Source organism: Nicotiana attenuata, chromosome 6, assembly GCF_001879085.1.
Source record: "Nicotiana attenuata strain UT chromosome 6, NIATTr2, whole genome shotgun sequence".
Lineage (NCBI taxonomy): Eukaryota > Viridiplantae > Streptophyta > Magnoliopsida > Solanales > Solanaceae > Nicotiana > Nicotiana attenuata.
The window spans coordinates 8940429-8962396 of record NC_031994.1 but is presented as its reverse complement, the minus strand read 5'-3'; the positions used below and the strand labels follow the sequence as shown (position 1 = coordinate 8962396).

General features: G+C 39.7%; 1 protein-coding gene across 2 annotated transcripts in view; it reads left to right on the top strand.

Annotated features, from left to right (window-relative positions):
* LOC109226595 (1-aminocyclopropane-1-carboxylate oxidase homolog) overlaps positions 1 to 19770 on the top strand; it is a 22630-nt gene extending 2860 nt beyond the window's left edge. Inside the window, exon 3 of one of the 2 annotated variants that reach the window (XM_019391405.1) lies at positions 19359 to 19770. In XM_019391405.1, the coding sequence (XP_019246950.1) occupies positions 19359 to 19382 (24 nt within the window). In that variant the 3' untranslated portion in view covers positions 19383 to 19770. Of the gene's footprint in view, positions 1 to 480; positions 2831 to 19358 lie in introns of those variants that run through there. The other variant, XM_019391404.1, reaches the window with a different exon arrangement.

Sequence of the window (21968 nt, the reverse complement as noted above, 5' to 3'; positions counted from 1 at the left end):
TAGTGACCTACCACTTTAAAAGTTTAAAAAAAAATATTTTTCTACTCGCTTAAGAAAAAAAAAAAAATAGAAAAACCCAATGATGTGCCACATGGTGGAAGAATATTGGATATTAGCTAGGTTGGGTCGAAAAATAAACTTTTTATTTTTAAAAGTTGTCACCTAATTGGTTATGCACGGTGAGTTGCTGACGTGACATATTTACATAGCAATTTTATATACTTATGACGACCTACTCGTGTTTTTAAAAATTGAAATTACTAGCATTTTTTGGAACTTTTACTTTAATGTTATATATGTATAGTTGAGTTATTTTCTTGTTATAAAAGTTAGTTTTGCGACTTTGATGCGACAGACTGAATAGATGATAATCCATGAAATTATCCTTCTATTTTCAATATAAGTTTTGATCTTCAGCTAATATCAAATAAATCTTTCTTTTAAACAATTTTAATACGCCATTTTTTTTAATGGTTTTAGCTCATATCAAATGACAAGTACAAAAGCATAGAGCACAGAGTGTTGGCAAATAAAGTTGGTCCAAGAATATCAGTAGCAAGTTTCTTCGGCACAGGGCCATTGGCATCTTCTAGGATTTATGGACCAATTAAGGAGCTATTATCAGAAGGCAATCCTCCAAAATATAGAGAAACTACAATGAAGGACTTCTTTGAATATTCTAGCCAGAAAGGACTTGATGGCAATTCTAATTTGTCTCACTATAGAATCTGAAACTTAGATATTGAGTTGAAATAATGTTTTTGTGATTTAACTAGTAAAGAAATAACATATATATATATTTCTGAACTTTAAAGAAGAAAAAAATGTCACATTTGTATTTTTGACCACTAGTGATCATTTGGTTGAAAGAATTCAAAAATTAATCCAACATAAAATATTCTAAATAATGTCACACCCCCTTTTTCACCTCACTAAACCTCCTAAAAATAATAAAATGATTTTTTGAAGCTCGAAAAGGGTTTCAATTAACAAAAGTGACAAAAAAATTGTGTTACGAAAAATTTTTCAGAGTCGCCACTCAACATAGTTTGATTTTGGTGTGTCGAGTCACCGTTTTTTAATAAATGGATTTTCTTTTTTCAAACACATTTGACTCTAAAACTGACTGCACCAGAGATTCAAGGTAAGGGGGTTCATTTGACTCAGGGAGAAGGTGTTAGGCATTTCCCGAGTCCCGTGAAAATCATGGTTGCATAGTCAATCTAGTTGGCTTTTAAAATATTCAACTTGAGGTAAAAATAAATACAGAAAAGAAAAATAAACATACAAGAGGCTCGAGGTCGTTCCCACCTAATAAAAGAAAAATGAAAATAAAAATAAAAATAAAAATACTACGAGTTCTATTTTCGGCCTCCAAATACAAATACTTCGGGGCATATTCCGGATAAAAATATATACAAATCTCGGGGGGCATTCCCTGGATAATAAACTAAAAGGGAGCGACCTCCCAACTCGAATAAAAAAATCCTAAGGTTTGCCTACCCGAGTGTTAACGGCCTAAATATGCTCCTACCGACTTTAAGCAAACAAGATAAAATAAAACAAATTGTTCATGGGCGTAATATTTGATTTCATTTAGTATTACCCCAAACCCCATGGCCATATAACTCTTTAACAGTTCATGCTACCAAATCTATCCTTCGTCGATTTTGGATCACTTTTCTGCACAAACATTCTCATCCCAACAAACACACTTTAGGAACTATACGAACAGATAGCCTATATCCGGATATTCATCAAATGAAATTAACTAATAAATAAATTACGCACATATAATAGCAAATCAGAGAAATTGATTAAAGCAAGGACTGAAAAAAAATGTCAAATTAGGAGAAGAAAAAGAAATGGACCTCAATTAAAGTAAGAACTTCTCCAATTTTAATTAACCTCCAGCAAGATGTACCAAATGATCCGATCTAGCCGTCAATGCAACAATGAATTCCAATTGAAATATGACCAGAAAAAGAATAAACCACGACCGGAACCCGGATCCGCAACCTCGAACGAAGACCTCTGTTAAACTCTAACTCAAGAAATCAGTAATTTGTTTTGTGGGTGTTAATTAGTGCTTTTGGAAGAAGGTTTGTGAGCAGCATTAACGGAGTTTTCTGGCGAAAGAACATTGACCGCAGGTGGTCTACATAGTGTGATTTTTGGTTAATAGAGATGTAATTTTAGTGAAAAATTGATGAAGAGGGTGAGAGTATTTGGGGACTGATTTCATGGAGCAAATCGTTCCTCTTCTCCTTACTGCGCGTGTGTGTGTGTTGCGGCTGTGAGGTTTTGGAGAGGAGGTTGAGGGTGCCGTTAGGAGATCGAGAAGGGTAGGGTGTGCTAGGTTTCCGGCGGGTTTTTTTTTTAGGGTGGAGTGGAGGCCTTTTCTTTGGTGGAGTGCGGCGGCGGAATGCGTATTTTGGCGGAGTTGCTGGAGGCAGAGGGTCTTGGAGAGGATGATGCGGCTGGTCTAGGTTAATGGAGGTTTGATAATGTTCTCTTGGTTGAGGATGACGACAGGATATGGGGTGGTGAAGAGGGGCAGTGGATGGCCGGCGACAGAGGGTGGTCGTTTTAGGGTGGCGGCTATGGTGTTTTGTGTGGTCAAGAAGAAGGGTTTTTCTCCTAGGTTAATGAAGGGGTGGACGGTGTCACAGGGGCATTTTTTGTCCTTCGAAAACACTGCTCGCTGTGCGGCAGTCAAGTCCATACTTGGCTCAGCCTTTGCCCGATTTTCTTTCGCTTTCGAGATTTGGCACTTAGAATAATTTCAAGGAAACATAAATAAATAAAGGCTCAAGCAGATTTATGGGAACCCTTTCCCAACCATTTATAATAAACGAATTACAAACGAAAATCTCGAGTTTGGCAAGGTGCTGCCACCCTTGGCAGACACCAACTCACAAAATTGCCGACTTTTGTACAAACTACCCTATAAAGCCCCTGCCTAAGGCATTTCATGCTTCTCACTGATTTTGGAAAGGCAATGGCACATAATTTGCCATGCTCAAGCCTTGACATAGACAACCCTATGCCTAAATCTTTGCCTATTTCCTTCCCTAGGTACTTAGACTCGTTTTTGGGGTTGCTAACACACATATATATAGTGTAGTTAGCCCATTTTAGTTGACACCCCCAACTGATAGGCCATGATCTCTCATGATAAAAAATGTGTATGTTATGCTCAAACATGCCTAAAAACGTGCATGGACTTAGCCCCATTATCAGCAACTCTTTGGACAAGGCAGTTGCAACCGCCCAACTGCACATCATGTGCACAACACACTTGACAACTGCTCCACATGCGCTGCATGTGCGTGTTTCCGGCCAGCTACTGCACGCCCAAGGCTTGCATTTAGCCCAGCCTTGCCCTTTGACACTGCTCCGCCCCAATGCCATAGCCACAACTTGTCGCCCATGACTTAGCCGCACGCCCGCCCGCTGCCACAACCGCTTGTTCCTGTCAAATAGCCCTTACTTGATCAAGTCTGCCTTTTGCCAATGCCAAGCTGATATTAGCATCAAGTCACCAAGCCATGATGCCATTTCCCCTGCTAAGTCATTTGCCCACAAATTTCTTAGGTGCCAGCCCGCTCACCTAAGTCAAGACAACACCAAGTTGCCAATACCACTGCCGTGGCACAAAGACGCCTCGTCTTAGCGCCTAGGTCTTTCCCGGTTTGCCTTGTCATGCTTTCGTCCAGCCCGCCTTGTTCCATCAAGACCTTGGCCTTTGCTTGCACACAGCCCCTTAGTGCTTTAGTGTAGTCCTTCACACCTTAGCCTTCAAATAGTAATGTAGTCCGTCACACTTTGCCTTGCAACAATTTGTTGCCATGGTCAACGCCTGCATTGTCTTGCATGTTGATTTCCCCCACACATAGGCCAATGGCAAGGCCATCATGCCAAATCCTTGCCATTGCCGCGCCTTTTGCCGATCAGCTTTATCAAGGGTCTAACAAACCACCCCAACCAGTTGAATTCGATGCCCTCGTCGAATAATTCCAACACATGCTCGCCATTTGTAAAGACATCACAAGTTCATCACCCTTTTGAGAATTACGTTGTCCTTGCCCTCAAGTGTAACGTTTTTTCTCATTTGCCTTTCCTGCCTGTAATTCCCACAGCAAATCTTGCATGCAGCTGACTTAATTTGATAGAACCCAACACTGATTTTGGCACCCCTCAACTCGAAATTTCTGCATCACTGCCTTCCTTGCCTTTTCTTAATTTTCTAAGCCCGACAGTCCCTTCCATGACCAAGCACACTGACCCACTATCTTGCAGTCTTGTCCATGGCCGTCTAGACCTCGTCATGAACCTGCTCCACTCTGACAGATGAAACGGAAAAGGGTCTGATCTATCCCTCTACTATGATAAATTATTCAAAATTGTCCCCCGTTATATTATTGGGCCATAAAAGTCCCTGCCGTCATACTATCCTAACAAATCTGCCCTTAGTTAGACGGAAGTGCCACGTGGCATCCATCCGTGCCCTTTTAACATCTTTGCACATATGAGACGACCCGCTGCATGAAACCCACCAAACCCATAACCCGCGACCCGCCATTTATAAACCAAATAATACCCATTTCTAATAATCGCGTTGGGGAAGTAATCGTTTTAGGTAATCTAACTTCCTATGGTGATTTTAATTTCAATTTTTTAAGCCGAAAAACTTTCAGATTTCAAATTCAAAATCAGAAATCTGGGTTTGTTGGTTACCTATTGTTAGAATTGTTTGGAAAAATCATTTGTTGTGCTTAAGTTTTTATTCGATTACTGATTTGCGAAAATATAGTTGAAGGAAAACTAAAATCACTATTGGACTATTTGGAAAAGCTTGAAGAACACCCAACTGGGTCTGTTGTGAATTTGTGATTGCTTAAAAAAGCTTTTGCGGATGAACTTTGGTTTCCGATGGCTCCTTCTACACTTCTTATCATTTTTCTTAAATTTTAATTAAATGTTTTTGATTGGCATCTGATTTCTAATCTTCCTTTATTTTATAATATATGTAAAAATAGTTACGGACGAACCATTTTCTTCCGCACAATTCAGTAATTTCTTGGGAATATGGTGATGAAAAGTAAGGAGAAGAAGAGGATGGGAACGATGATATATCAATTGGACACTGGATTTAAAATTTTGGAAGGGTTGAGATGTCTATGTTTCTTGTTGAAAGTATTTTTTAGAACATTGTTGGAAAGCTGGTACGTGAAGCAAGAGCTAAAAACTCCATTGATGAAAGCTCTGAATCTTAGCTCGAAAATTGAGTTTTCGAAAATGTAAACTATTTCTAATTGATGTTATTGTGTTTTGTTAGGGATCTCTTGGGGAGCTTAAATCTCAAATTATAACAAATTTGGTTAAGATTCAAAGAAGTTGGGTTGGAAATTTTGAGCAAATATCAATAAAGATGAAGAACAATGCTGGTTTTCCATATTTTTAAGTTATGTCTCTCTTTTTGCCTTTAGGTAACGGGTCTTAACTTGGGCGGGTCAATATTGGATGGGTTTTTTTTAAATTGGGGGTGGGTCGTTTGATGAGGAGATGCCACGTGGCACTTCCGTCTAACTAAGGGCAGATTTGTTAGGATAGTATGACGACAGGGACTTTTATGACCCAATAGTATAACGGGGGACAATTTTGAACAATTTATCATAGTAGAGGGATAGATCAGACCCTTTTCCGTAGATGAAATGCTACAAGCTGGAACCAGTCTGGAATTATATCTGAATTTGATTTTCAAGTTGTAATTTGAACAAAAACCATGTTTGATTATTAGAAGGCTATTGACTCTAATTGTTTTGCACTCTTATTTTCCTGTTATGAGATAGTTCCTTGTGCTCCTGTTGAATATGTCTAGCCATGCTCTATGATTTGAACTTGTATTTAGCTATCTAGAAAATGCTGGACTCTTGGTTTTGTAATAGTAAATGAACACTCCTGTGAACAGTGATTGATAAATATGCATGAAGGATACTTAAGTAGGTCTGTGGTTTTGTAGTTTGAAATCAGAACGTATGGTGATACAGTCATGCTTAAGCTTGAAATAACAAGTGATAGTGTTAGCTTAATCGTTTAAGGGATAGCTGTTTAAAATTTGCTTGGTTTCAGTAGTTGTTATTGCATAATCTATGTTTTAAGTTTTAGTTTAAAAAATAGGAATACTGTGGTCTGCCATATGATGTTTATTGGGCCTGTTTCGAATCTAACTTTGTTTTGACCCATTCTGAAGATACTCTTATTAGATATGCCCCTCTTAACATAAGTCTGACTTTAATTGCTGCTAATATTTGGCACATAGGCCTTTGAATAGTATGCTTGTATATGTCTCATGCCAACAAATTGGGCTCATCATTGAGCCCATGATGCTGAAGGACCAGGAGGGACATTTCCTCCTAATTAATGGGCCGTATCCTATTTGCCTAGAATCTATCCCAATTCACTTAGGATAGATACATCCTCTTGATGAGCTTTTTTTTAATTAATTAGCCTCTAACCATTTTAAGGCCAGCTATGTAAACCTCTTAAACAGAATAAGAATCGAGCCAATTTAGATAATAAAGGTTCTTACACTTTCCGAATTTTAGTCGAATATCCTTAAAAAATGAAATTGAGGTGCGCCACGCCAAATAAAAACCATAAATCGCGAGGCCCTCTTTAAATACTTCCATTAAAATACTTAGAACTCGGGACGTGCCATTTAGCGAATTTTCATGGCCTCCCGCAAAGATATAAACACGCTAGTTGCTTTAGGCTCGTCTTTTGATAATATTACCTTCTTAAACTCGGGTGCGCATTTTATGTGACCCAAATTCAAATCCTAAAATGTTGAATAAAATGTGTTTCGGATACGGGTGCATTTCATGTGACGTGATCCCAAAATGCGTTTTAAACGACGTTCAATCTTCCATAAAAATTAACTAAAAGCGGTAAATAACTTTAAATTGCACTATAGGATGAACATGTTTTAAAATCAGATATTAGGCGAATTATGATAGTTTAAGCGACCGTGCTAGAACCACGGGATCCGGGGGTGCCTAACACCTTCCCCCGGGTCAACAGGATTCCTTAGTCAGAATTTCTGGTTCGCAGACTTCACTTGGAAAGTCGAAATTTTCCTCGATTTGGGATTCAAGATAAACCGGTGACTTGGGACACCAAAAGCCAAACCTATCCCAAGTGGCGACTCTGAATTGAATAAATAATCCCATTTTGAATAATGTCACTTAAAGTGGAAAAACTCCCTTATATGCTATCCTTCAGGTAGGCATGAAAAAAGGAGGTGTGACAGCTCTGGCGACTCTGCTGGGGATCCAAACCCAGAACTTCGGTTCAGGGTTTAAGAATTCGAGCTTAGAGTAGCTGTTATGATTGGCTTTATTTATTATCTGATTTTTCTACACGTTTCATGCTAAATGCTTTACTGGTTTGATATTTGGTGAATTGTATATATAAACTGCTACGAAACCCTTCCTCTCTCTAAGTTTTCTACATCATGGAGAAGGGTGCACTTCGTGTGACTTCTCTTCTGTTTAGAGTCTTATCCCATTTTAGAACGAGGTTTGGACAAGTTGCTAAGCCGGCGGAGCTTCTGTATCCCCGGTATACTGCCCCCCTCGGCTCGGTTGTCCGCTCGGGTAAGCCAGGTCTAGAACAATAAACCCAGATTTTAAACCTAGTATAACAAAGCCTCATGCCGGATCCCTAGTAGGAACGTTTGTTTGCATCATGTGCATTTGACTTAGGGGACTCAACACAGGGGTTGGGTCCGTCTAGGACAGGTGACCTGAAATGAAAAGACCATCCTGATGCATCTTACGTGCTACTTGTGCATTTATTTATTTCGGCTTGCATGTTGACCGGCTTCTAGAATAGGGAAAGAAAAATCAAAAAAATAAAAAAGGAAAAGAAAGAAAGAAAAACCAAGAGTGAGAGGTAGGTATTTTTTAGAAAAATTCTAAAACTCTGCCGAATTTTTGAGAAAAATGAAAGAAAATTTTATTTTTAAAAATAGTTTGGTTTTGTCAAAACTGGCCGAACTATGCGGGTCTGATTCTCACCGAATGTGAGATACGTAGGCAAACCTCATCGGTTCCGACCCCAATTTTTAAAAAAAATCCAAAAATATTTTCCTTTAGTTCCTTCTTTAAAAATCTTTCCTTAGAAAATTCAAAAAAAAGAAGAAGCTTTTTAACTCAAAAATTGTTTCCTTCTTTCTAATGCCGTTCATGCGAAAAAAGAAAAATCAATAAAAGTCAAAATCCAAAATACGGGTTTCCTTCATTTTGAAGTATTTACCCAAAAAAAAAAAAGAATCGGAAATAAAAATCCAAAAATACTCTTTTCTTCTTTAGAAGTCTTTCTTTTGTAAATGTCAATAAAAATTTTGAAAAATTGAAGTCCAAAAATATTTTTGCTTTTCTTTAGAAGTACTTTTGTAAATAAATAAAAGCTCAGAAATTCAAAATATTTTTCTCAAAGAAGTCCCTCTTTCGAAAATTAAGAGGTTACATCCAAAATCCAAAAATATTTTCTTTTTTTCCTTAGAAAAAGAGAAAACAAATAAAAAATTCAAACAAAAAATATTTTCTTTTTTACTTTTAAAATTCCCAGAGTTAAAAAAAAAAGGAATTTTTAGAAGTCTTTCTTTCAAAAATAAAATCAAAATCAAAATCAAAATCAAGAATCCAAAAAAAAATTCCCTTTCTTCTTTTAAAGCATTTTTTATTTAGAAAATTCCAAAAGAAAAAAAAGTCAAAAACATTCTTCTTTTGCCTTAAAGCTTTCATGGTCTGAGTTTTTAGTTTACTCAATTCCCAATTTTCCAAAACTACGTTCGGTCTGATTCATGCGGGGTCATGATACGTAGGCAATCTCTATAGGATTCGACCATAACCAAAAGAAAGAAAGAAAAAAAAAAGAAAGAGAGAGAGTGAAAAAAGAAAAAAAAGAGGCAATGAAAAATGAGAGAAAGGGCAAGAGAAGAAAAGAAAAGAGAAACAAAAAGAGAAATGAAAATCGAAAGAAGAAAAATGGGAAAGAATAAGGAAAAGCCGGGATGACGCATGCAATCGTTGCAAAGCACATAGAAACACATTTAACTGTATAGGTGCATCATGCCTCAACGTGCGATTACCTATTTGTTATTTGCCTCAAACAACCGTTTGCTGCTGTCACGATCAGTCCAGAAACGGTCGTTGGTTTTTTGTGGTATACTGGCATCACATCCGTACTTTACTAGATCAAAGGGGAGCATAGAAATGTCTTCGGAAATGACCTTGCCAGCAAATCCCATCCCAGAAGATAGCCCAATCTCGGGCATCCCGGCCTCGGAATCTGCAGCGGCTGAAGAGAACAGGATCTTACGTCTTAGGGTCATGGAGATGTGGGATGCGTGGACGAATGGAAGGGAACCTCCAAGTGCCATCCCCGGATTCCCCGAATTGTTCCCTAGATCAGGGATACCTCCAATATTCCCATCAGCCATCCAAATACCCCATTGGGACAGCCCACCATATCGGCTCATTTCGTAGGAATACCTTCTGAGGTTCGCCCCCAGGTGTTCATGTCCAGTGCGACCTCCAATATCTTCACCGGTCCCCCATGTTCAACCACAACACAGCCTGCAATGCCTAGGCCCACTTTTGATCCTTCAACGTTTACATTCCAAACACTTACTGTCCAAATGGAGCCTCCTCAGTTCTCCACTTATACTTATCCTCAACCGCATCAATTTGAGTTCACTGCGGGACAGGAAAGGACTCCCGAAACTCCCGAACAGGAAGAAATTGCAAAGAGGATGAGAAGCTTGGAGCAGAGCCTCAAGAACATACAGGGATAAAGTGGGCAGAAAAGTGTGTCCTATGTTGATCTATGCATGTTCCCTCATGTGCACTTGCCTCTGGGATTCAAAACTCCAAAGTTTGAAAAATACGATGGGCACGGTGATCCTATTGCTCATCTTAAAAAATACTGCAATCAGTTGCGAGGAGCTGGAGGAAAAGAAGAATTACTCATGGCTTACTTTGGAGAAAGTCTGGTTGGTATTGCCTCCGAGTTGTACATGGATCAGGATATCTCTCGCTGGCACATCTGGGACGACCTCGCTAGAGACTTTGTTAGACAATTCCAGTACAATATAGACATTTCTCCAGATAGAAACTCGTTGGCAAACCTGAAAAAGAAGTCCTCGGAGAGTTTCCGGGAGTATGCAATCAAATGGCGTGAGCAAGCATCTAGAGTAAAGCCTCCGATGGACGAGGTCGAAATGGTCACAGTGTTCCTCCAAGCTCAGGAAGCTGACTACTTTCAAAATATGATGTCAGCTATGGGTAAACCGTTCGCGGAAGCTATCAAAATCGGTGAAATGGTGGAAAATCGATTGAAAACAGGCAGAATCCTAAGCCAATCCAATATTAGAGCAACCTCCCAAGCCATTTAGGGCGGGTCTGGAGGAGTATCAAAAGGTAAGAAGAAAGAAGAAACATCCATGGCAGCATCAGGTGCAAGAAGACACCGTGCTCCCAGATCCATATTCCCAGAAAGAACCCCTCAACATTATTACCCTCATCAAGACATGGCCTATGCTCCTCAATCGTATGCAGTCATGAATGCTCAACCTTTGGTACGACCGCAACAACATGCTAATAGAAACCAAGCTCCATTTCCAAGAAATCAGCCTCCTCACCAAAACCACTACAATCCCCGTCCTCCACAGAATAACTTTCCTCCTCGTGAGCCACCCAGGAGGCAAACTTTAACTCCAATCGGTGAATCTTACTCCAATCTATTTCCAAAGCTTGTCCAAATGGGTTTGCTGCAGCCAGTTACTCAAACAAGGCAAAACCCAGCCTCGCTTGCTTACAGAGCCGGTGTAAGATGTGCCTATCATTCAGGACCAGAAGGGCACGATACAGATGATTGTTGGACCTTGAAAAGAGCGGTGGAGAACTTGATAGAACAAGGAAAGATAGTGCTAAGGGATGAGGATGTCCCCAAGGTGACTAACAATCCTCTGCCAGCCCGCAACAATGGGCAGTGATTGGAATGATTTGTGAAGATAAAGAATTTGATCCGGCACTAAAGGCCATAATTGCTATTGCTGATGCAGAGAGAAAGCCAAAAATTGCCCCGAAGCAAGATAAAGGGGAAAAGAAGAACAAAGTCACCAAGACAGAACCAGAAAAGAAAGTTGAAACAGGAACAGAGGCAATGCCTCCCAAAGAAGGAATTCTCTATGTCCCACGAGGCCGTAAAGAAAAGCAGTTGACTTTGAGCCCTCCAAAGAGGTTTGAACTGAAGAAGGGAGCCCAGATGTACGTACCCAAAGGAGCCTATGTGGTGCGGGGGACAATTAAATCATCGAGGCTGAATGAGCCCGTGGTTATTGGACGCACGCCACGGAAGCCTATGACAGACCCTGCTGCGGTACCATGGAATTACCATAAAACGTTGGGGCAAAGAGATCTTGGGAGAGCTTCAAGAAAATCCCCCCGTTGAGAAATATTCCAACGTGGAAGAAGTAAATAATTCCACCAAAAAGCGTTTCCCATCTAAAAAACCTGTAAGTGCCGAGGAAGCGGAAGCTTTCTTCCAGAAAATGAAGATGGCAGACTATGAAGTGGTTGATCAATTGCGAAAGTATCCTGAACAAGTGTCTTTTCTGTCGTTGTTGATAAAATCCCCTGAACATCAGAAGGTTTTAATGAAGACCCTGAATGAAGCATACGTACCAGCTGAAACTTCGGTAGAACAGTTGGAAAGAATGGCGGAAAGATTTTCGCTATCAATCAGATTTCATTCAGCAAAAACGACCTGCCTCCGGAAGGAGCAGCTGACAACAAAGCCTTGCACTTAACTGTCAAATGTGAGGGATATTATGTGCAGAGGGTCATGGTAGACGGAGGTTCTGGGGTAGATATTTACCCACTCTCCACACTACAGCGTATGGAAATCGGGACTGAGAGGATTCATCCCAACAATGTCTGTGTGCGAGCTTTTGACGGTATCAAAAGAGACACAATTGGAGAAATCAACCTAATTTTGACCATTGGCCTGGTGGGCTTTGAGGTGCTTTTCCTAGTGCTAGACATGGACACATCCTGCAACTTTCTTCTGGGAAGGCCATGGATCCACGCAGCAGGGGCTGTACCCGCCACTCTTCATCAAATGGTAAAATTCGAGCATGAGGATCAAGAGATCGTGGTCCACGGGGAGGATGAACAATCAATTTATCGGGACCCATCAGTCCCCTGTCTCGAAGCAAGAGAGGGGAGTGAGCACATCGTTTATTAGGCCTTTGAAATTGTGGTGGCATACCAGCATGAAGAAGGAAACCCATGACCCCAACCTTTCCTATCCAATGCCTCGATTATGGTGTCCAAAGAAATGATCAGACATGGCTTCAAACTAGGGAAGGGACTTGGAAAATCCCTGCAAGGAATAGCTGAACCGGTTACCCTTCCTACCACTGAGAAGTTCTTCGGGATAGGTTTCCACCCTACCCCAGATGATATAAAGTGGGCAGACGAGAGAAAGAATGATGGATGGGTTTTGCCGCAACCACTGTCACATCTGTACGAGACCTTTGTCAAGCCAAAGTACAGTGAAGGAGAGGATGATGAGGCCTTTACGGCCGAAGAGATTGAAGAAATATGTGGGGCAATGAGAAAGATACTCTATGAAACCCACATGGTTCAGCCAGGAGAGGGCTCAAGCACCGCTGAGGTGTTGTATATGGGACCAAACGCCAAGCTGCAGAATTGGATGGCTACGCCATTCCCAATCAGGCGGGAGTCTCGGTAGACCTGTCCTGCCATTTTTTCTGCATCGCGAGTTATTCCAGGGTGTAACTCAGGTGTTTTCTTTAGTTTCTTGTCTTTTAATTTCCAAATGTAAGCCCTGTTATCTTCAAATTCCAAGAAATGAAATCAATATTTCATCGTTCATTTTTCTTTATTCTTTCTGATTTTGCTATTTTTCTCTTTCATTTCTTCTTTTCAGTTCTAATAATGCGGCTTTAAATAACATGACATGCTTGCGGAGTTCATGCCCATATCCGAACACGCTGTCTAATTGTGAAATAATGAACCAAGAACCGGAATATGATGAAGAAGAGGCTTTTAGGGGAATAAATCGAGAATTGGAACAATTTGAGAATAAACCTAAAGCCAATGGTGCCGTCGAAGCAGCAAACAAGAACATCAAGAAGATTTTGAGAAAGATGATTCAGAGCTCCAGAGAATGGCATGAGAAGTTGCCTTTTGCATTACTGGGATATCGCACCACAGTGCGCACATCGGTAGGAGCTACCCCGTACCTTTTGGTCTATGGAACTGAGGCTGTAATACCTGCGGAGGTAAAAATCCCTTCTCTCCGAATCTTTGTTGAAGCTGAAATTGAAGACAGTGAGTGGGTCAAGACCCGTTTGGAACAATTGACACTGATTGATGAAAAGCAGATGGCTGCGGTCTGCCACAGGCAGTTGTACCAACAAGGAATGGCCCGTGCTTATAACAAGAAAATACGGCCCAGGAATTTTGAAGTGGGACAACTTGTGTTAAGGCGCATTCTTCGTCATCATCAGGAAGCAAAAGGGAAATTTGCTCCTAATTGGAAGGGTCCATACATCATCAAAACGATATTGCCGAGAGGAGCATTGTATCTGGGCGACATCGAAAGAAATGATCCCGAAGCGGCTGTGAATGCGGATGCAGTAAAAAGGTACTATGTTTAGGCTTTCTCCAGCAATGACTTTGTTCAATTGGGATGACGAAGGCTTTCATTCTTGCTACCCAAGCACTATCAACCTTTGCAAACCCTTTGAGCCAGTCACCTTTCTTTGGAACCCGAAAGTGTATTGAAAAAAAAAGAAAAAAAGAAGAAGGAAGAAAAAGAAAACAAAACAAAACAGAAAAACAAAAACAAAAAAAAAACAAAAAAAATAAATATTTTCCCTGAACTACGTCTGACTTGATCCCGAAAGGGTACATAGGCAGCCTCTCTCTGGGGTTCAGTCACACCAAAACAAAAATCCCAATTCCCTCAAAAGTGAAACTGGGGCAGATGATATAATGGCTCGGCAATGAGCCCACCAAAACGGTTCCAAAGTTGTAATTCCGTCCAAGATTCTTTTACCCAAAAACCTTGTCCAAGTCCTTCCAATCAATTGGCAAAGGCGTGGGAATTGAAAACATCATTGTTGGAATCTGATGCAATTAAACTGAGAGAAATTAAATGAGAGAGTCTTATCGGTGATAACCTACGGGCACCATAAGGCGACGGTGAGCAGAAAAACTAAAAATGAGAGAGTCCGTTTAGTGAAAACTTGTAAAGAGCACTATCAGGCGACGGTGAGAAGAGAAATGAGAGAGGTCGATTGGCGAAAACCCGCAAAGGGCGCCGTCGGCCGAAGAGAAGACATCTCCCACTATTGAAAGAGTCCTGGCAAGATTCCCTGGATCTAAAACACGGGTCAATGAGTTTATGAGAAGTGTGGAAAGTTTGTGCGGGTCGGGCATCCAGTCCAAGAAGCATGTCATGTCTATTTGAAGCCTGCATGCACCCCAGATAAGTCCTTCTTTTCTCCCCGAAAGGGACGCTTCTCTTTAAATTCATTTTCTTGCCTTTTGTCTACTTTTTCCTTGAAATCCCTTTCGGTCTAACTCTGTTCCCGAAATTAATACAAGAAAAGGTGGCAAGACTGGTTTTACAGGGCTCTCCCTAACAAAAGCTAATGAAACGTACCCAGCCTCAGCGGGTGCATCAAGTCAATCCCGACTGGCCATGATGGCGGATGCTTTGAAATCAAAGTTATTGAAAGCGAAAAAGAAAAGTCAAGGACAAAGGTCTTAAAGGCAGAATAAAGTGAAAAAGGGTCCAAGCCCCACACAGGCGAGTCGTCATGAAATCTTAAAAGTTGAGTCCTTCGGTTTGAAAGAGAGGTTAATCTTCAAAACCAGCAAGCAGCAGAGATTCTCAACAGAAGCTGGGCCGGGATCAAGCAATCAAGGCCACAAAACTAACCACCGTTTCAAACTAACAATTGTTCTTTGTTTGAAAATTGAAACAGCTACAATCCAGGCAACCGCGCAAAAGCAGGTGCGGCCAAAAGAAAAGAGACGCGCAAGTGCTGAAACAGCTTTGCAACAAATAATCAATGCAAAAGGGAAGTTTCCTCCAAGTTCTTTCCTACATCTTATCAAAAATGAAAAAAAAGAGAGAAAAAGAGATAACAAAAGAAGAAAATCCCAAAAGAGGATAGCTTAGAATTCGCAATAACAACCTGGTACTTTGTTTGCCAACATTAGGGCTCCAATCCCTGAGTTGAGTTTTTTATAGGGCCTCCATTCCCTAGTCGCCTTTTGCCAACATTAGGGCTCCAATCCCTAAGTTGCGCCTTTTAGACATAGGGCCTCTATCCCCTAGTCGCCTTTTTTCCAACATTAGGGCTCCAATCCCTGAGTTGAGCTTTTTACCTTTTATCCAACATTAGGGCTCCAATCCCTGAGTTGCGCCTTTTAGACATAGGGCCTCCATTCCCTAGTCGCCTTTANTTTACACCACTAATGAAGCTTGGAAAAAATGGGTTTCATTCAATAAGGGATTAATAATGGTCATATAACTGGTAAGTTCCTCATATCTCTCTTGATATTGATCCACACTACACTTTTGCATGATGTTATTAAACTCATCCACTATATCATGTGGTCTAATGTTCCCAAATCTCCTACACACTTCAGCACAAAATTTTTGCCAGGTAATTTGACCTCTATGATTGACTAAATAACTGTCAAACCACACATTCACCTTATCTCGCACATGCATGAATGCATGGCTTAGTTCTCATGTTCATAAATGTTATAACGATAAAAAAAAACTCACATTTTCTTAACCAACCTCTAGGGTTTGTGCCGTCAAAATCAGGAAAATTGAGCTTAGGCTTCAAGGTTATCTGTCCAATCCCTGAGTTGAGCTTTTTACCTTTTAGCCAACATTAGGGCTCCGATCCCTGAGTTGCGCCTTTTAGACATAAGGCCTCCATTCCCTAGTCGCCTTTTGCCAACATTAGGGCTCCAATCCCTGAGTTGAGCTTTTTACCTTTTAGCCAACATTAGGGCTCCAATCCCTGAGTTGCGCCTTTTAGACATAGGGCCTCCATTCCCTAGTCTCCTTTTGCCAACATTAGGGCTTTAATCCCTAAGTTGAGCTTTTTACCTTTTAGCCAACATTAGGGCTCCAATCCCTGAGTTGCGCCTTTTAGACATAGGGCCTCCATTCCCTAGTCGCTTTTTCGCCAACATTAGGGCTCCAATCCCTGAGTTGACGTTTTAGATATAGGGCTCCATCCCCTGATCTTTTCCCTTCTAGATAGATGCAATCCTTATTATATTTGCTTTCGAAAAAAAAAGAGAGAAAAAGAAAAAGAAAAGTTTAGATTTTGTCGCAAATAACTCATGAAATTTTCCTAGTGAAAACTAGGGCAGAAAAATTTGTTCGTTTGTTTATTTTGGTGTCTGAGCAGGTTTTACCTCGAGACACAGGGTTCGAGATGACCAAAATAATGAGTCTCAATCCAGAATAAAGAAAAGAAGAAAGGAACAAAAAGAGTTGAAATCAAAGTGCTGAAATGGAGAAAGATGCAGACTGCTCAAAAATTTGATTGAAGTCACAAGTTTCACATGTCCCGCTTTGTTCCAAGAGCTGAAGAAAGAACCAGCACGTGCAGCTGACGAGCATCAAGATTCGGATTGGAGTCAACAGCAAAAACCAGCTAAGACTCAAGATCAAGCTTCAAGAGATTTATAGATAGGAATCTTGTAACTCATAGTTGATAGGCATAGCTAGCTTAGCTTTGATTTTCCTTTTGGTGTAATAAGGAGGTCAACAAGCAGTAGCAGCAGCAACAGTAGTGAATCACAGCTCCCGGTAGTCCCAGCAACCAAAACTTCCAGAACTACACTGACCTGATTCCTTTACAGCCAAGGATATGTAGGCAACCTCTGAAGCAAGGTTCGGTTAGACATTTTTCAAAAATGCTTCTCATGGAGTGCCAAGCGGGCAAAAATCCCTCATAATTGCTCATTTATCTTTGCCGGAAAACCCTTCGTGTCTCCGAGCAAAGAGGGGCAGCTGTGGGCACGTGATTTTTGCCTCGCATGAATTACTCCTACAAGATTCTTAAAATTAGAACTTTCCCTCTAATTATTTAATTTTGGGGAATTAATTGCATAATTTTTGGGTGCATGTTTAATTGATATAATTCATAAAAATACAAAAATAGTGCATTTGCATTTAGGACCTAATTTTCTACTTTTTAGGATAATTATTTAGTTAATGAAAGAAAATAACAAAAATAGTCGTTTTTGCATTTTACTTTAATTTTTTCAAAATTTTTTCTTAGGTAGTTAGTTAATTTTTGAAAATTAATTAGTTTAATTTTAGAATTAAATCATGTCTTTTATTTTTAATTTTGTATTTAACAAAAATCTAAAAAAAATGAATGAGAAAATAAAAAAATTAAAAGAAATAAGAGTCTTAATAAAAAAATACCCAATTTTTGGGCCAGCCCAATCTTAATACCCCTGATACCCATTGAAATGACCCATACCCAGCCTAAAATCCAAATACCCGGTCCAGCACCCCCCTTTTTCCATAAACGGTGTCGTTTGGTCTTCGATTAATCTCAACCGTGTAGGTTTTATAATCTAACAGTTGAGAAGCCTACATTACTTAATATATATATGTCCAAAACGACCCCTACCCCCCCTCAGGACCTCCTACCCTCTCGTCTCTCAGACCTCTCACCGGAAACCCTAACGCCGCCGCCTGCCACCGTCTGCCGCCGGCCGGAAATCGTCTCCGCCGGCGGCGATTGGCCAGTCACTCCCAAAATTTCACCAAAGACTCCTCTCACCTCCCCCATGCCCATACTACCTTCAATTTCTTTCAAATCATGCTAGAATCCCCCAAAAACCCCAAACCCTAGCCGTCACCTCCGCCGTGTCCGGCGGCGCCGCCTCTAAAACCCTCCAAAATAACACCATAGAACCTCCACCACCCTCTCTTCCCTAATCCTTAGTTTATTCCCCTCAAACCGCCACTGATTTCCTCAAATCTAACTTCGAAGAAAACCCTAATTTCTTAAAAGAGGGTTTACGGGTAATTTGACCTTAATAGAGTTTAGCCGTGTGTTTTCTCATGAAAACACACGATTAAACACTATTTTGGTCAAGGGATTCAAGGTGGCTGGTCCAGGTCTTGACCTAATTCTGGTATTCCCTTCTCTTTCATATTTTCTTTTTTTTTATTATTTGTTTTCTGTCCTTTTTATTTGCTGGTTAGTTTTTCTTAAATTCTTTGTTTCAGTTTCTGATTTTTCTCTATTGACATAGCATGATTTTGTATTTTTATTAATTTTGTTGTTCTTAGTTTTCTGTTTAATTCTTAGTGATAGCCTGCAATTTTAGTTAATCAGAACTACTTCAAGTTCAAAATTAGGTTTAGATGGATTTGATAGTTCAATTTTAGGGGGATCTGTTTATAATTGGATTCCTGATTGGTTATGGATGAATAATTCCAAGCCTTGTAGGTAACCATGATCATTTTTTGACCAAGTTAAAAGGGCTGGGGTTAGGTTAACATATGTTAGTAATTTCAGAATTGATTCAGGGTTAGTATAGGTATTTTAAATAAGAGAATCTTGCAGTAACTGAAATAGAAACCCCTAGAGCCTTCTAGATTGGGGTTCCAATTAAAATTCCAGGAATTTGAGTGGTGTAACTTGGGAAACAAGTCAGTCCTTCAAGGACTTTTAAGCTAAAAACTGAAAATAAAGAGGGGGCTAGGGTGCAAAGTAAAAGTCTGAAATTGCCCTAATTTTGCCTATAAAAGGCAGTACCCCTGCTTTGCAAAAGAAAGTTTAGAAGTCCAGAGATCTGAAATTTGAAATTCAAAAGTTTAGAAGCTGAAATTTTGAGAGTGAATACTGAAAATTAACAAAGTTTTCTGCAGAATTTGAGAATTGAAGTAAATAGAGTTTAGATCTTAGAATTCAAAACAAAAAATCCTAAATAAATGCTCAAAAAATAGCTGAGAATCCTGTCAAGTTCTGAAATCGTTCTCTAGATCTCAAGGTTAAACAATGAGTTGGATTTGGTTTTGAAACAAATCTGGAGATCCATTATACTGTTGATCGTCAACTGAGCTTAAGATTGGGTTTCAAACATAAACTTTCTGGTTTTTCAAAAGCAATTCCGGCTCTATTTTCTGGCTGTTATTTCAAATTTGCTGCTGCTGGTCTTTGATTACTTTGCTGTACTTTCCTCACATTTCAGGTATTTCTCCATACCATTTGCTAATAGATGAAATGCTACAAGCTGGAACCAGACTGGAATTATATCTGGAATTTGATATTCAAGTTGTAATTTGAAGAAAAACCATGTTTGATCATTAGAAGGCTATTGACTCTAATTGTTTACACTCTTATTTTCCTGTTATGAGATAGTTCCTTGTGCTCCTGTTGAATATGTCTAGCCATGCTCTATGATTTGAACTTGTATTTAGCTATCTAGAAAATGCTGGACTCTTGGTTCTGTAATAGTAAATGAACACTCCTGTGAATAGTGATTGTTAAATATGCATGAAGGATACTTAAGTAGGTCTGTGGTTTTGTAGTTTGAAATCAGAACTTATGGTGATACAGTCATGCTTAAGCTTGAAATAACAAATGACAATGTTAGCTTAATCGTTTAAGGGATAGCTGTTTAAAATTTGCTTGGTTTCAGTAGTTGTTATTGCATAATCTATGTTTTAAGTTTTAGTTTAAAAAATGGGAATACTGTGGTCTGCCATATGAGGTTTATTGGGCCTGTTTCGAATCTAACTTTGTTTTGACCCATTCTGAAGATACTCTTATTAGATATGCCCCTCTTAACATAAGTTTGACTTTAATTGCTGCTAATATTTGGCACATAGGCCTTTGAATAGTATGCTTGTATATGTCCCATGCCAACAAATTGGGCTCATCATTGAGCCCATGATGCTGAAGGACCAGGAGGGACATTTCCTCCTAATTAATGGGCCGTATCCTATTTGCCTAGAATCTAGCCCAATTCGCTTAGGATTGATACATCCTCTTGATGAGCTTTTTTTTATTAATTAGCCTCTAACCATTTTAAGGTCAGCTATGTAAACCTCTTAAACAGAATAAGAATCGAGCCAATATAGATAATAAAAGGTTCTTAGACTTTCCGAATTTTAGTCGAATATCCTTAAAAAATGAAATTGAGGTGCGCCACGCCAAATAAAAACCATAAATTGCGAGGCCCTTTTTAAATACTTCCATTAAAATACATAGAACTCGGGACGTGCCATTTAGCGAATTTTCATGGCCTCCCGCAAAGATATCAACACGCTAGTTGCTTTAGGCTCATCTTTTAATAATATTACCTTCTTAAACTCGGGTGCGCATTTCATGTGACCCAAATCCAAATCCTAAAACGTTGATTAAAATGTGTTTCGGATCCGGGTGCATTTCATGTGACGTGATCCAAAAACGCGTTTTAAACGGCGTTTAAATTGCACTATAGGATGAACATGTTTTAAAATAAGATATTAGGCCAATTATGATAGTTTAAGCGACCGTGCTAGAACCACGGGGTCCGAGGGTGCCTAACACCTTCCCCCGGGTCAACAAAATTCCTTAGTCAGAATTTTGGTTCGCAGACTTCACCTAGAAAGTCGAAATTTTCCTCGATTTGGGATTCAGGATAAACCGGTGACTTGGGACACCAAAAGCCAAACCTATCCCAAGTGGCGACTCTGAATTGAATAAATAATCCCATTTCGAATAATGTCACTTAAAGTGGAAAAACTCCCTTTTATGCAATCCTTCGGGTAGGCATGAAAAAAGGAGGTGTGACAGATGTGGATACCAACTCTAATGACCATGACATGCATTTTGGATTAAGTGACCTAATCTGTCAAGCAAGTCTAATGTTCAACTCTTGATGTATCCCTAAGCCGTGAAACTGGGCTTCGATACTTTGATTATCCTATCTGAATCACGGTCCTTATCGACTTGTAGTGCCCGAAGGGTTTTCTCCATCAAGACTCTCTCATTTTGTTCTTTCTCTCAACACACCATGGCCTTATGGTGCCTGTGAAGGTTTTTACCAATAAGACTCTCTCATTTTGTTCTTTTCTTCTTATTTCCTCTGATTCTACAGATGACAAGGTATTAACCATGGTAAAAATATCATATGCTCTTGGCATGGCTAACTCAGCACTCTCAAAGATTATCTTGGAGGTCTTTTTTGGACTGTAATGTGGCTTTTGGACAGGGTTAGAAAGAAAAGATATCATAAAGGCTCAAAATAACTAATATAATAGGGTTAATTATTTACAACTTTTGGAATCCATTTTAAAATTTTGCCCCAATTTCTAAAACAAGAGAATTTTATTCTCTCTTCTCTTTTTTTTGAGATGGAATTTCTAAGAAAAACTGCCTCACTCTCGACTTCGTGGGATTATGAAATATTTTATTTGGTGCGACCGAACCGTAAGGCTGCCTACGTATCTTGTGGTGACAAGAATCAGGTCGAACATAGTTCAAAAGAATACTCTCTTTTATGTTGCTATTTTCTCTTTTTCTTTTCTTTCTTTTTTTTTCTTTATCTCTATTTTTTTTTCTTTGAAATTTATTTTGGGATGAACTTTCTAAAACAAACCTATAGGGACATGAACCTATTGTTTTTATGACTCCAACTTGATTCCAAAAGAGGGGAGGTCAAAGAAATCAGCACAGGCTCAAAAGGGTACCAAAAGGTATAAAGTGTTTGGATAGCTGAAAGAGAGCTTCGCAATCTCTGAAAATGCCAAGTACGACACATGCAACTTGGGAATGGAAGATGAAGATCACGCATAATATTTCCTTGCAACAACGA